This window comes from Pyxicephalus adspersus, chromosome 5 (genome assembly GCF_032062135.1).
Source record: "Pyxicephalus adspersus chromosome 5, UCB_Pads_2.0, whole genome shotgun sequence".
NCBI lineage: Eukaryota > Metazoa > Chordata > Amphibia > Anura > Pyxicephalidae > Pyxicephalus > Pyxicephalus adspersus.
Window position 1 is genome coordinate 67,142,064 of NC_092862.1, and position 16,756 is coordinate 67,158,819.

The 16,756-nt window shown below is 36.3% G+C and overlaps 1 protein-coding gene across 1 annotated transcript in view; it reads right to left on the reverse strand.

Annotated features, from left to right (window-relative positions):
- Nucleotides 1–3,970: 3,970 nt before the first annotated feature.
- TNFRSF11A (TNF receptor superfamily member 11a) overlaps nucleotides 3,971–16,756 on the reverse strand; it is a 45,650-nt gene continuing 32,864 nt past the window's right edge. Inside the window, exons 6-10 of the mRNA XM_072411822.1 lie at nucleotides 16,446–16,534; nucleotides 15,993–16,094; nucleotides 13,844–13,896; nucleotides 12,645–13,221; nucleotides 3,971–6,830 (exon numbers count right to left, since the gene is read on the reverse strand). Of these exons, the coding sequence (XP_072267923.1) occupies nucleotides 6,454–6,830; nucleotides 12,645–13,221; nucleotides 13,844–13,896; nucleotides 15,993–16,094; nucleotides 16,446–16,534 (1,198 nt within the window). The 3' untranslated portion in view covers nucleotides 3,971–6,453. The remainder of the gene's footprint in view (nucleotides 6,831–12,644; nucleotides 13,222–13,843; nucleotides 13,897–15,992; nucleotides 16,095–16,445; nucleotides 16,535–16,756) is intronic.

Genomic DNA, 16,756 nt, shown 5'->3' on the forward strand with positions numbered 1-16,756 from the left:
TTTGAAAAACATGGGAAAATATTTAATATTTTTATTTGTTTTTGCAATGAAAATGTGCAAAATAAAAACAAATATCTTTGCCATAGTTTTTACAAGCAACATGATTTTAGGCTGGGTCTACATGGACATTTTTTAAAAAACACATGTAAACGTTCCTGTGGCGTTTATATGCACTTTTATTAGCGTTTTAAAGCATGCCTTTAAAATGTTGGAAAACACCTACGCTGCGTTTCCCGCGGTTTTGTCACGTTTTAAATAATTTGCATATTAAGTGTTTAAAAACGCACTATTGCAATCAATGGCAGCGTTTACCCGCATTTTCATTTTTTAAACGTTGCAAGCAACGTTTAAGATAAATCCTATAAACGTGCCTCAGGGAAACGTAGATTCCCTATTGTAATGCATGGGGATTTTAAACATGGGCTTTAAAAGCCTCAGGGTAAATGCTAGGGAAACAGTCCATGTGGACGAAGCCTAAGTGTCATCATTAAAGCAACCAATTAGGGTGATTTCAGACCTGCCATGGGCTCAACTGCAGTCCCAAAAATGTTGTCACTTATGGTCACCTGATTGTTGTTTGAAAATTTGCGCTGTAGCTGCATGCAATCTGGTCACCCACGGCATGGTTTGGTGCTGAAAGAGTTCATAGAATAAAATGTGTATTTTTATATGACCTAATACTAGCAGAGGTTAAAGTATGATCACAGAAAATATAATTACTTTTACAAACAATTTCACTAAAAGAAAGTCTTGTATATATTTATATATTCAGAGGGAGAGTCACAGCAAACTTCAAGAAAGCCACATTAAATTTATCAGACTCTGAATACACTTGTTGGAATTGTAGAAAACCTGTTACAGAAGGATACCATCAGAATGAACTTGACTATTGATACCACTTTGTGAAGGTGTCTTTCCTATACATTAGCCTCTGGATAAGAATGGCATTTAATGGATAGATTTATTGGCAATTTGATTTTTATCAAAGGGATGTAGTTAGTTTTTTTCACCCCTAGGTGTCAGCAGGTCTCAATAAGCTTTTCACAAAAATTGAATTACATTTTATCATATAGTTACATTCAGATTTACATTGATTAATATAATAAGCGCGGACATATTTCAGTAGCTGTAATGGTGTCCCAGCACTGATACCAGGGAGGATGAAGGCTGATTTATGGGCAAGCATAATGGCTTGAATAGTGTTCTTAGGTTTGAATGTCTGTGGTTATTTGAAATATAATGGTTGTTTCAATTGAATAACCCCACAGCCACAAACTAAGCACGACTCATCAGTCTGCAGTATCTGTCAATTCAATATTATTGGTTGAAAGTCAACATTAGCACGCCTAAAAACTAATATATTCCATCAAAAAAATTAAAAATTTCATCAAGGCCAATCTGCGCTTTTCACGCTAGGATCTGATTTTTTGGACCTGGTTTTCTGATTGGTCTACTACGCAGCTATGGACTAGGAATCTTTTTTGGTTATTTCACGTCTATATATGTGATTTGGAGCCACTTTATAACTTTTATTTATCAATGCTTCTGCCTGCACAGCATACACACACATACAAATGGTTTAAATATACAAATAGGTGTAAGGTTTAACCCTTAAGTGTTTACTGATCATGTAATGGGTCTGCTCTCCAACCCACCCTGGTGACACCCCAATCCCCAGTGACCACACAATTATCAGTGCAACAGGCAGCCTGTTTACACACGTTTTTAAAAATGCCCATGTAGACCGAACCTAATGGATAATATCAGACTTGTGATGGGAGCCAGCAACACACACAAACACACACACACACTCCAGATATCAGACATAAACAGCAGATAAATTTCCATGATAGAAGGGTCTCAGAATGTATACATTGTCTTCACCCTGTCTGTGACCAGCCTAATACTTATTGCGCATTGACAACCATGAGTGGAACTGATGATGGAATAATATAGAGGGGCTCAGAACACAAAAATTCTGACTTGTACCAAATCTGGTCAGAGTGGTTGAGAAATCCGACTGAATTCAAAAATGTTTTTTTTTTTCTACTATACCTGTCAATTACAGGTAGACTACAACTCAGCTGTCATCATCCAGTGGCCTTCTGTACTCGTCAATGTCCGGCAGCTGAATTATTGACAAATATATCGGATTGGAACTCGTATTGCTCAAATTCCGATCCAAGGTGAGAATAGCTCCAATCCGAAATCAACTCTAATTGGTACAATACAACCACCATTAGGTGAGACTTTTAGACATCAGGAGGGGGAGGAAGAAAGCTTTGCGAGTATGAGGCCCAGAAATTTCTGATGGCAGCCATGGACTGGGGTGACCATTAACCTGCTTCTAAATGTGTATACTAGCGTTACAAAGCTATGATGTTTTTTTTGACTATGAGATGCTGTTGATTACACAGTTAAACTCTCCTAGGGATTGAAAAAAGTGATGTTTTGGGAAGTGATTTTAAAGCTTTAGCTGATGCAAAGAGAAACCTTCATGCTCATATTACAGTTTAAACAAACACTGGAAGAGGAAGTTTCCTTACAAATTTACCAATTTACTGTGTGAATTCATAACCTAAAGCTCTGTTATTTAAAAAATAATTTTACATGGTTGTTTTTCTTTGCTTAAATTTCTAAAGTTGTGGAATTGGCTTTATAGCCTGAGTCTGCTTCTTGCTATTTTCTGGTACGTTTTATCAGTTATTGCTGGAAAGACTGTAGATGAGCTTTGACCCCTAAATGTCTCCTATTTAAGGGGAAACCTTAAATAAGGGTAGAAAATATATCTCTTTTATATGTGAACTTACAATATTAAACAATATGACTGAATATTAAAATATTGTCCAATTGTAACTGTTTCTCTTTATAGGGCTAAAACAATTTTTCTGATTTGAAAAGTGTTAGTGGTACTTTAGATGAAATTTGGATATTTTAATTCACAATATATACGCTGACACTAAAATCTAATTTTTGGTACAAAACATTGAAACGGTATTTGCAGATGAAATAAAAATGTTTACAAAAGAAAAATATGTATTTTAAATTATGTAATAATATTTTACATGTATTTATGAGGCCTGAGCCTACCATGGCTAACATAAAATCCACCTGTAATAAATTATGATTTTGCATGAGCTGGGGCAAAGGAGGTATGCATTTAATAGACTTCTTAAGTTCTAAATAATGAGAATCTGTCACCTGTGAAACCTGCCATTGTGAAAGAGATTTTCAGTCTCCATTGTGATGATAATAAAGTTATAGTATTTGTGAATCTACTGTCAACATTGCACCAACTTAATATGTAAATCTGAATTTTTTAGCTCATGTTTTGTTTGGACCACATTGGTCCTTCCATGCTAATGTTGGGTGGGCAATGTAGTAGGTCATATGCAGTAGGAATTAATATTCAACGTCTGTGTGTGCTGAAAGAAACCTTTCTGTGATGCAGGCTCCTACGGTTTAAAGCTGCAAGGGGGGCAAAAAGAGTGGGAGTGAGGGGGTCAGCTTGGCTGGAGCACTGACTATAGGAAATACAGGTATGCCATGTGCATGCTTTGCAGGGAAACAACCTGGCTACTTCACTGTGAATTTGCTTCCATGCATCTAAAAACATGGATAGGTTAATTGGCTTCCTCTGAAAATGATATCACCTTAAACTAAACATCTGTTTTTTTTAAAAAAAAGATGTTTAGTTTAAGGAGATATCATTTTTGCTGAGTGAAACTAACATTTTTGTTAATTTGTCTTGCTACATGGCAAATGTTCATCATGAATTTAAACCCTAGGTAAATATCAGGTACAATTTTTATTAAATAAAGATTTTGGTATATTGTGTCAGTATAAATATTAGGAAATAATTTTCTTCATCTGGATTACTGCTGGTTGAAATAGCTGCATGGCAGTGAGTCACCATAAAATTTAAAACTGCATGACATACATCATAAATAAAAAATGAACCAAAAATCTATTCAGTTTTATCTATTTATTTTTCTGCCCATCTCGTTACCTTCATGAATATCCTTACTTAGCAAACACTAGAGGGCACCATTGTCATAAAGTTGTTGGTGAAACAAACATAAACTTTATTATTTTAACATTTCATTTCCCTGAGAATAAATGAAGACAAATTATACAAAACATTTACAGTGTTTACATAAATATGTACAGAGAAATTTCAATACAAATATTCTTGAACAAATGACATGAGTAGCTTTGATACAATGGTACATTTGTAATTAAATGGCTAAAAATTGGTTTATTTGCTGCAATGTAAACGGGGAAACCACATTCCCACTTATATCAGAATGCAATCAAACTCCAGGGGTCCCTTTAGGGCAGATTCTAGAACAGAAACAAAAATAAATCTGTCTGCTTGAAATATATTTACAGTTAGAATGCTATTTATAGGCTGCCTGTTATTTTTGAAAGGCTTACCATAAACAGGTTTTGTATGAGAGGATAGTCAAAGGAAGATATAGTTTGGCAATCATACCTTTATATATTCCACAAAAATAATTGCCTAACTTGGAGGGGCTTAATCTTGTATATTTTTCTACATAGGAAACGACTAAAAAATACATTTGTTGAATTTACTTACCTGTTTCAGACAATAAAGTGATGTTGGTTATTTAAAGGTGACCTAAGGAACCTAGAGACTGACAATACTAGATCCCTGGCTGTCATGCTGATCTAGTGCTTTCGGAGTCACTGTAGATTTGGCTTTTCTGAATTGAAGATCCATTGTTTTCTTGCATTTTATAATTTTTTTTAATGTTTAATATGTGCAGAAACTCGAATTAGATTGACAGTACAAAGTACTTTTATCAGAATAGTGTTGGGAAAGTGGCTCTGCTGAGGCCAAATATGAAGCATTGGAACCAGTGGTTTTGGAGTTACATTTTGCATTTGTGTAATATAAAAATGAGTTGAGATAAATTTACACTTACTCCTGCTTGTACTGTCCTTAAAATCTCCCTTTGACCAGGTTATGGACAATAAACCAATTGTATATTCCTAACAAACAGTAAAAGTTCTTTAAAATGATTCTACACTCACCTCCCTAGGTAATGTATGCGTTGTGCAATGCTTTACCCTGGGTGCTACCAAACATTACCATTACACGTAGTAACACATGTGATACCTTTTGGTGCTGTTGCCATTTATTTTGAACAATACCCCAACATATCTTGCCAGCAGACATGTGGCATGTGTTATAGCACATGGCAATGCACTATGGTGTGCCGTGGTGCAGTATAATTGTAAACCACAAAACAGGGTCATGCACTTTTTTTATTTACTCTACAATACATCAGACTGACCCTTCAAATGAAAAGGCTGCCTTGCCTAAATACACTGTAAAAACACACATCTATAAGGGTGGACTGTTGCAGCCTTAGCCTTAATCAATGCCCTTTTAATGCTTTTCTGTGCATTTTTAAAATTATAATTTTAACATTTAAGAGGGCTTCTTGAAGGCTGTAATTTTTTTAATTTAACTTTTTTTGAAGTTTTTGAAACACAAGTATTATGCTTTTTCATGGGATTAGGGACTTGTCCTAAAGAGCTTTACTACTTGTTCAGAACATATAAATATTTTAGTGTGAATGATCTGAGCTCAGGTTCACTTTAACTAAGGATAAAGCTTTGCAACAAGTCAACATACTCCAGAGAACAGCATTGGATGGATCAGGAAATTAGTTAGAACAGAGGGGAGAAGCACTGTTCTCTGATCAAAGGTGATAGGACCTGTAGTTACCTGCTCACTTGTTATCATCTAGCAATATTATCATTGCACACCAACACATTACAGTCATTATTTTTTAGTAATTTAGACCCACCTCATTTCTGTTAAGAAATGACTGAAAAAAGAGTATGATCAAATTTGGAAATCTGCTCAAAAAAGGAACTGGAAAGGGGAAACGTTAATACTGTAACTATGAACTGAAATTATTTCCGCACAGCCACCAAGCAAATTTAATCATTAAAGGCAAATCTGAAGATGGTTGGTGGTTAATCAGAAGTAATTCCAGCTTTGGTACATAAGGCTTATAGTAAGTAAAATTTCCATTTAGCACAAATATGAAAATCATTTTCTTCAGAGAACAGCACTTTGTATCTTACAGAACAGGTGAAGGGGGAGAACAATAAGTATATTAAAATGAGGATGATCTTTGAAAGGAACACGCCATAATATGATAAGCACTAAATATAGGTAGGTAACCAAATGCAAAGACAAATCACGGCAAAATAAATAGGGATAGTACAAAAGAATTCCCACTATGGGCCCAATAATTCTTTATCATTTACAAGGCTAACATTGGTTTATTAGTCATAATGTTCTCTGGCTCTGTAGTTCAAGAAAGAGCTTTCGCTGGAACGTCCGTATATGGTCCATTAATATAATTTTATATTGCCGGTAATTTTGTGACTAGTTTATACATGTTTTGTGTGCTAGAACTCTGGCTTTCCTTCCTCTTGTACAGGTAGAAAGTCTGTATTTTGACAGAAAATATCACAAAGGTCCTCTTTACTGGACATGACTGGACAGCTCGAGTCCTTCAAGGTACTATCCCTTTCTGAACAGTTTGTATCTGGCACCGAGCAGCAAGGAATGTCACTGTATTTGTATGGTGGTACGTTTGCAACAAAGGTGTCATTGTGGTCCCGTCTCTCCTCTTGCATTGGTCGCTTAATGTTTTCTTCACTTTCACAAGGTATATGTGCCTCCTGGGAGCTTCCTCTGTAATATACTACTACCACATCTGTTTTAATGTTCATTACTGGAGCGCTTGAAATAACTGTTGTGTTGTTATTTCCAGTAACATTTCCTGGGTTGAAAAAAAGAAATTTGCATCAATTAGCCATTTATTTTGCCGATACCAATATAGCACATTATTCTGAAAAAAGACATGGAGATATGACAAAAAAAAGGAACATTGTAAAATAACACTGGGGAACAATTTTGAACAAATTTTTTGTTGACTTCAATTTTTAAGCTTATTTACACTAAAATAGGTATGCGGGTTCTGAAAGTGCAGTTAGTTTTCTTCTATCACGTCAGGTTTTTTCTCTACAGCTTATATTAATGCGATTACTATAGCGTGGATTTGTATAGGCTATTCATTTACAGTGTGGTCAGAGATTGTTCGCTGCTCTAGGTAGTGAATAAGCAAAATTTTATTTTTCAACTTAAGCACGTATTTTCTTTTTTTTCAGATCATGTCTGGCTCTGCTGTTTCTCGTTGTAAGTTCCTAAACAACCCTGATTCATTTTGTTATATCTGTGGCAGTTACACAATTCCCAGTCAAAGGGCGAACATCAGCACATTTGTAGAGCAAGCCTATTTGGCATATTTCAAAGTTAAACTTGGTGATCAAGATAAGTCTTGGGCCCCCATAAGGTGTGCAGTGTGTCAAGAGTTTACGGTTGTGGACAAAGGGAACACGTGATAAGATGCCATTTGGTATACCATGGTTTGGCGAAAGCCAGGAGAATATTTCAGTGACTGGTACTTATGTATAGTGAAAACTTCAGGATATAACAAGAAAAAAAATGTAACAGAGTATTCAGATGAAATCCCAGTGCCAGTTATCATTACACTACCCTCTCTTGAAGAACATGATTATGTTGATGAACTAGGTGACAACAATAAGGAAGAGTTTGAAATTCAAGAGGACTCTGTTCGTAAGAGATTTGATCAGCATGAGGAGTGATTTGGGACTATTGAAGAAGGCTTCAGAACTCCTAGCATCAAGACTGCGTGGGAAAAACTTACTTGAAAAGTGAAGGAAGGTATTGAACCAGAGTAATTGCATTTCTGCAGTTTAGAATTAACAGTGGCTTTGTGTATTGACATAACATATCTGGTTTTATGAAGGAATTCCAATTTATAACTCAACTAAATGGCAACTATTCATCAATATCTCAAAGCGGAGCCTAAAGTGTGTACTCCTTCACAATGGCAAAATATTTGGGTCAGTCCCAATGGGCCATTCAGTTTCTCTTTGTGAAGAATATGCAGACATAAAAAGTGTCATTGAGTTGTTGAAATATCATCACAACACAATTGGGTCATCTGTGTTGACCTTAAAATGGTATGCTTCCTTCTTGGTCAGCAACGCAAATACACCAGGTAACAACTGATATCTGTGCATGTGGGTCAGCTGAGTTGAGCAAATGAATTGGCCTCCAAGATCTGCCTCAAAACCAGGTGATCCAAACATTCTACATGAGCCACTTGTTGATAGAAAGAATATTATATTCCCCCCTATGCATATGAAACTGGGTCTGATGAAGCAGTTTGTTAAAGCTTTGGCAACTGGAGGAGACTGTTTCAAGTATCTTATTTCGGCATTTCCTAGCCTGTCATTTGAAAAAATTGAGGCCAGTGTGTTTGATGATCCACAGATTTGGCAGCTCATCAAACATGAACATTTCAGGACAATGTCAGAAGTCGAAAAGAATGCTTGGTTATCATTCAAAGCCATTGTCAAGGACTTTGTTAGAAACACACGAGCAAGTAATTACACAGAAATTGTCCTGAAACTCTTGGTGAGCTACAAAATGCTTGGTTGCAATATAAGCATGAAGGTGCATTTTCTGCATAGCCATCTTTCTAACTTCCCGGAAAACCTTGGTGCAGTCAGTGATGAGCAAAGTGAACAAATCCACTGAGATTTGAAGGTCATGGAAGGACAGTATCAGGGTAGATGGGATGTACATATGATGACTGACTATTGTTGGAGCATCTGGCGGAATTGTCCTAACACTAAACACCCCAGGAAAAGCTTTAAGCGTAAATTTTTACCTTAACCGCTTACCCGAATAATTTTCAAATGTTTTACTGTAAAAAAAAGTCATAGAGTAACAATAAATCCTTTGTATGAACAAAAGAAATTTAACTGGGGTCATTTCTGGATTCACCACCCAAAAATTAAAAAAAAAAAGTAATAAAGCAAGTGTAAGATCTAACTCAACAAAACATGGGTTCCCCAGTGTAATTTATAGGCAAGACAAGTTTTATTTGTACTCTATGGACCTTATTTATTAAAGTGCTCCAAGACTGGAAAAGATACACTAATATGGAGAGCCTGGGTATCCAGCAAACCTGGAATGGATCTGCTCCAGGATTAAAAATATGTACCAACTAATAGCAAATGATTTTCAGGAAATCTATTCCAGGTTAGCTAGATCATCCAAGATAATCTACTTTCTCCAGTCTTGGAGAGCTTTATTAAATCCGACCCTATGTTTCAACATTTTTCCTATAATAACACAATATACATTTTTGCAAAAGAAAAATGTAAAACATAATATAATGTTTTCCTGAAGATGTTATTTGGAATCAAACTTTCAAGTGAATGTTCACATTTAGCACAGCAATGCTCTGGTAACTTTATTCGTCTTTTGAGTAAATAATTTTATTGTAATTCCCCTGCACATTATTTGGTATTTAAATTAAAAGTACTTTACTAGTTTAAGGGAACACTTCAGCCTTCTCTAGTGACTCAAGCCCAATAAATCAATGAGTTTAGCACATTCGTCCATTGACTAATATTCAAGAATTATAAAGTGCAATATCTGATCACCTCCTTGAAACCGTAAGTACATTAGTCACATTTACTTTATTTCTATTTCATATTGATTTGGTCACTGATAGATGCAAGGACTAAATGATATTGGCAGCCTGGGTTTTGATGCTGATGCAGCATGTGTAACCTTTCAGTATTACTTTAATTCAAGATGCCTAAAGAACAGGTTTGATTTCCTCTATATACAAATTACTTCATTTGGCCAGCCGCCTTCCTTCGGCTAAATTTCCGTACATGCTTATATGGGAAAGAATATTAGGACATACAATAGATTATGAAACGTAGTCAGAGATCTGGGAAGCAGCAACCAAAAGCTCTATTTGCACACTCTATAAGGAAATTTTGTATAAAATTATTTGCAGTTGGTATCATACCCCAGAGGTATTGTCTATTCCCTAGTTCTGATCCCACATGTTGGCATTGCGGTGCACATAGAGGCTCCCTTGAACAGCGGTCACCAATTGAGAAAATTTTGGTGGTGCGCAGCTCTGGCCGGTGCACCTCCTAGGGGAGTCAGGAGAAGGACCCCGCTGGGGGGGGGGGGGGGAGTGCACTGGCCAGAGCCACGGACCATGTCCCATGTACACATCGCAGGTTTAGGGAAGTGGGCGGGTTTTGTCTCCAGACACAATCCACCCATTCTCCCATCGCAGGCTCAGACCTATGATGGGAGAGTGGGTGGGTTCTGGCAAAGGTTCTTCCCCTTTGAGTGACACCTGGCTCCCCGCACATGTGGACCTGGTAAATTTAGTGGTCCGTTGGTCCCAAAAGGTTGGCGACAACTGCCCTAGAAGATATTTTCTGGTTTTGCTCCTTAATCCAGGGCTACTGGGATTTGGTTAAATGACTAATTCAAGAGGTTACTCATCACCAACTAACCCTGAAACCACTTTCCCATCTTCTGGGACTTTCTCTTACTGGCCCTACCTAAATACACCCACATATTGATCTCTCATATTTTAGTTGCATCACAAAGACTTATTGCTACAAATTGGAAATCCATCCTCCCTCACGCTATAGAAGATCTGCACAAACGCATTCAAATGTTCGCCTGATGGAATAACTCACTACTTTGTTAAACACTAAATTAGAAAAATTTGAAAAAATATTGGAAGACTGCGATACCTATCTCTCACATAAGTACCTTTTCTTTTATACAAATACGATTAGCTTTGTTGTTGCACTGTTTCTATTTGTTACTATTATCTATGATCATTTTGTTCATTGAAACTACCCCCCCCCCCCTTTCAGCTATTTTTTTGTTACCTTTATCCCCAATTGTATGTTCCTTGTGTGTTATTTTGTTTTACCTTTTTTAAAAAAAAAATTAATAAAAACTTAAAATAAATAAATAAAAAAAACTAAAAAACATAGGCATATTCCTGACAGTGTTCATTGCAAGCATTTAAAAATGTAAAAGTGATGTGGAAAAGTAACAGAAGACCTTTGATATATGCAGAATTTGTGATTAACTCAATGACTGCAAGCTGCCTGGATGAATCTTTGTTTCATCAGAGGTTTGTTCTTTACCTTTATGTACACCAGCAAACTGTAATCTTGCCCTAATGTACATTTTTTCCTGACACACCTCCTAGCTTCAGTTCCAAAGTGGAACCGCATCAAGCTAAAACATTGGAAACAGAGTGTAAATTTCTATACATTTTTGGGGGTTTGATTGATGTCTGTAGTTTTGTTCACCTCTGGTCTTATGAAAGGAAATTAGGATAAATCTCCCCAAAGTAAGAAACCTCCCCCTTTACCACCAGAAGTTGTTTTTCTATTGAAACAATTCCCATCACCTCCTGTTCCAGGGGGAGATGTCAGTAGTGGACACCCCCCCCCCCCCCTTTGTTTATTACAGTGACAACAGAAAATTGGGGCAGATCTAAAATGGACACACTCAGTAGTAAAACCTTGACAGACGTTCTTACCCTTCCCTACTGTATCCAAGCTGAACAAAAGAATTCTATAAGTTTTCCATAAACACTATTAGCAAAACATTATTTTTCTGCTAAAATAACACCCATATGTATTTCCCCACATATAACAATCGTGATCCATTTACTTTACTCCCTTGTGTGCTCCATATGCCCATGAATATATATATATATATATATATATATATATATATATATATATATATATATATATATATATATATATATATATATATATATATATATATACATATGTTTACAAAATATATGTAAAAAAGCAAAAACAAATCTTTTACCAAAAAGAGTTTTTTTTTATATTTCAATAGTAGATGCAATAATAAGGCTTAGTCTACACGCACTATGTGTTCTGTATCTGTAACACATACTACAGCTCCTCTAGGGCTGCGGGAGTAATTAGGAGAGTGGAGTTGTCAGCATAGCATAGCAGAGCTCCGCTGATTGCTCTGCTCCCTGATTGATTGAGGAAAGGGAAAATGAGGACAAGTCTCCCCCTTCAAGTCTAGTTCTGAATGGCTGAGAAAAGGAAAACCTCAGCCAATCACAGAGCACTAGGGGTGAATGGGGAGCGTTGTCTTCATTTAACCCCCAGTGCCCAGGGATCCCTCACTGTCAGGAGAAGTCCCAGGGCTGTGCTCATGTCATGAATAAATGCAGCCGTGGGAATCATCCTCCCATTGTGGGATAACCTGTAATAAAAAAAAAGTTTAGTTACAGAAACACACAAACATTTAATAAAATATTTTAGCAATAAAGCCTCGTCCAATTTTTTACACATATTTTAACCCATTCGGGGAATGAGTAAGGGGTTTTCATGTCCCCCTGTACTTATTCCCTGAAAAGGTTAAAAGTAAAACTTTTAAAAACTATTATGTAAAATTGCGGCAATTTGTGGTAAAACGTGTTTATAAAAGTTTTTTAGCGTTTTAAAGTTAAGCTTTAAAACGCTTGTAAAAGTGCATAAAAACGCATATAAATGTGGTAGAAATGTTTATATGTGTTTTTAAAACTGTCTGTGTAGACCCAGCCTAATATACATCTGCAGACACTTACGTGCTTATAAAAGCAGTGTGAATTACATTTGCTGTTCCTCACCTGATGGCGTGGATGGGGTTTCTGGAAACGACGTGTCAGAACTATTTCTACTGCTGCTTCTTGTGTACTGGGAACTGGTGGAGCAGGAACACGGTTCCCTGTCAGTATTTTTATCTGGGATATGGTATGATGTCTGTGCGTTTATATGGACCCCATGACGAGAACTATGTTGACCATATTTGTGGTCTGCTTGATCTGGAATGCAGTGTTCCTCTCTCCGTTTCCTAGATGTATCTTTGGCAGACTGATTACAGTGATATTCTGGACATGGCGGAATAATTCCCTCTTCATTGGGACAGAGCAATCTATCTGAGCTAGTGTCAGAGCAAGCATTGAAGGTTCCCAAAGAGATATTCTCCAGGTCTAATAATGGCTCCATGCCAGCAACCATGTTTCCATTTTCAGGCTCAGGTGATCCTCTCTGGTCCATGTATTCATCTTCGGTTGGGACAGATCTACCTCCCAGGATCTCTATTTCTTTCAAGTTGTCAGAATTTATATTTTCCACTAGAGTTGCATTTGGTATTATAATGTAATTATGTCCAATAGTGTTTGCTTCTTTATAGTGCGATTTTTTCTAGAATAAATTCCAGACAAGCAAGAAGAAAAAGTAAGCTCCATTTTATGCATTGTAGGCCAACATATATAAAGCAAAACAGTACACATATTGTCTCTGCTTCAACTGCCTACACAAACAGACAACACAAGATGGTATCCACAGTATTAAATCATGCACGCTGCCTTTCGACTCAACTCTTTACACAATAAGTGTTGCCATTTTCAAAATTCTGGATAAGTTACTGAATGACTTGCTCTACTTTTGCATCTGCCGTTGATATCATGCTTTGTATATATCTATATATATATATATATATCTATATATATATATATATATATATATATGAATACACTCTATAAATCTTTTAAATATAAATTGTACTTTGGATTTTAAAGGAGTATTCAGGGCCAGCTGTGAAGATAAAAAATAATTAGCCCTCTCATTTCACATCATCCCTATGTTATGAAGATGATTAGTGGTGATATCCTGGCTTTAAATGTAAATAACTTGTAAAAATAAAATGAAGAACTATTCTCTTATGATTCCATACTATGCTTGCTATTTAGAATAGATTCACTTTTTTTTTTAGTTTGCCCTATTACATCATTAAATGGAAAAAAGAGTATTGGATAATCATTACCTCTGAACCACATAGCTTGACACTGGTTTCTTGTACCCACTCTTGAACAGATGCTATACCAGAACAAGAAAACTCAAATTATTGAAATACATTTTATACAAATTTACATTCTATATATTTGCATTTCAAAACATATTATATTAACAACATTTTTAACTAACTGATGGCTTAAAAGATGGAAGAATATGCCTACTATCATATTACTTAACGTAAAATTACATATTCTTGCCATGTTCATGCTAACACACCAAGGGGGCTATTTATAAAGCAGTGAATCTGATATTCACAGTCAACAGGCTCTGAGCTTGGATTTATAGCATAAAATTGACATCAGTTTGAGTCATCTGAAATCATTTAGAGCTCTCATTGACAGTTGCTTATTTACCTAAAGTTGATCCCCTGCTTAAGGCAAGTTTTACATTTACATTGTTTTGTATGGGGATTTCATTAATTGTATGGGGATGCAAAACCAGCCAGTCAATACAACCTTTATTCTGTTTTATTATAGGTGAGCTTTAAAGTAGGACTGTCAGTTATTTTATTGAATGTATTAAATGTAATGTTGGCAGGGCAAAGGCCTGACCTAGAGTTCCTTTAAAACTAGTTTCAAAGCAGCGCAATAAAATTTTTTTTGGCTAACAAGGATCATGACAAAAATGTAATGTTCCTATGTTTATGCAGTATATTTGAAGCTCATATTTCTAACCTTATTATTGGTTTTAATTATTAACTGGCCTTTCAGCAGCTTTAGTCATGTCACTTCCCCACTGAAGTCCCTAGTTCTAACTTGACCTAGCCTATATTAATCCAAGTTAATACTATACTGAAGTATAGACACCTTATAATGCCCCCAAGTACCTGTGTCCTAAAAGAGTGCCCTCTTAGATCAACATAGGGCTTCAACTTCTGCCAAAGTGGAAACTAATTCGTGGCCCCTCCTAGTACTAAAGCCCATCATATCCATTAGCTGAGGGACAAGTTTGTACAGCAGAGACAATGTTAGAGACAGCCAGGGCCAGATTTACATTAGGCACAGCATATAGGTGGCTTCCCTGTATAATTTAAAGATTAACACAGTTACTTACAAGCACTACATTATGCCTACGCTTAACAATTCTTGCTAGCTTGAAAAGGTTGCAGGCCACGATAGGTTCACTAGTAGATCAGGGGTGTCAAACTCAAATAAACAGAGGGCTGAAATCTAAAAACTAAGACCAAGTCGGGGACCAAACTTGAAATTTATTGAAAAAATTGAGGAAGTTTACTACTTCATCCATAACATAACAAAAACAAACCCTCTACACACACATTAGGGTTGCAAAAACGAATTTCCATCTATCTTTGCAGCCTTTGTGTTGTTCATTCTCTCACATAACAAGTTTGTCTGACACTAAATATTACACTGTGCAGTCTGCAATGGACTGAAACAAACACAATGCCCCTCGTAGTCAGGCACCATGTGATCATTGCCTAGGCTCTGTGTTACATGATGGGTGTACAGGAATAATGTCTTTGTATTGCATGTATTAAAAATGATGATTTGAGGTAGTAACATAGAGATTCATGTGGATCCTGCCATGTGTAAGGAAATGAATGGAGATTCTCTGTGCATGTTCCAGCACAATATAATATATCCTCAGCTTAATACTGACTGTAAGTCCTCCCAGCTATGTACTACAATCATAGATTGTACCTGTGATGTGTGAGAGGGGGGTTGGGAGGGGCTGAGATATCTCACCTCCTGTTCCATAGACGCGAGTGATCCCGAGACTACAATTCCTGGCATTACTTCTATAGAACAGTCTATAGAACAGTCAATAGGACAGAACAACAATGCGGGGCCACGCATAGGCCGCTGGTCTATAGACGCGAGTAATGCCGGGAATTGTATTAGCAGCATCACTCACTGCAATACGTAGTAGCGGGCGGGACAGATGTAATTTATTTTTGTAATTCTTCGGGGGGCCAAAAAAAAGGACCTTGCGGGCCAGAGTTTGAAACTCCTGGAGTAGATCTTGGAACGTAGGGGCAGAGATCTCTGTGCTTGAAATCTTTAGAGATATTAAAGTCAGTATGAAATGAAACCTGCAAGAATAACCTCATCTAAAATATAGCTGACCTGTTGACCTACCATAGAAAGCATACATACCTTTTATGGTGCTGTATTTCTTCATATAACACAAAACACAGACAAATAAAATCACTGTCAGTGATACAATGAGAACAGTGATAAGAATAATCATCTGTGGCTCTGTAAGATAAGGAGAAACATAGTAATGTGTTAACACAAAATTTACTCAATAGTAAAACATTTTTCTATAATTTGATAGATATATGTTGTGTATGTAGTTAGTAGAATAGGAAGCTCTGACAATGTATTCCATATATTGTGTTTTTGAACAAATCTGTGACCGGGGGATGTACAGTAAATGTCCACTACACATTTATTAAACAAATATGTATGAGAAAGCAAAATACAGAGCCCACCATGAGAGACCTTAATATAATAAAATGGACATACTTTAAACTATAAAACAACCCTAATAACAAAATATCTATGACACACATGCTTAGTACATTTTCTTATCAATACATTACACACCATTAAGAAGACCTTTTGGGATGGGACCACAAACAACATCAGACAAATTAGTGCCAGGTCGAATCTCTAGAAGTCCAAACTCAGAACAACTGTTGGATGAACAAAACAAGCTTTACTATTAGGATTGCCATTAATAAGATACAAAGCAAGGTCAATAACATAATAAATACTGATATTACATTGAAGCAGTATTCAGGACACTTTATTTGGAATGTGGAACAGTCTAAGCCTTTCACAAATGATTCAAAACAAGAAAAAAAAAATTTGATAAACTAATAAGATCAAGTAAGAACTTTGAACAAGCATGATTT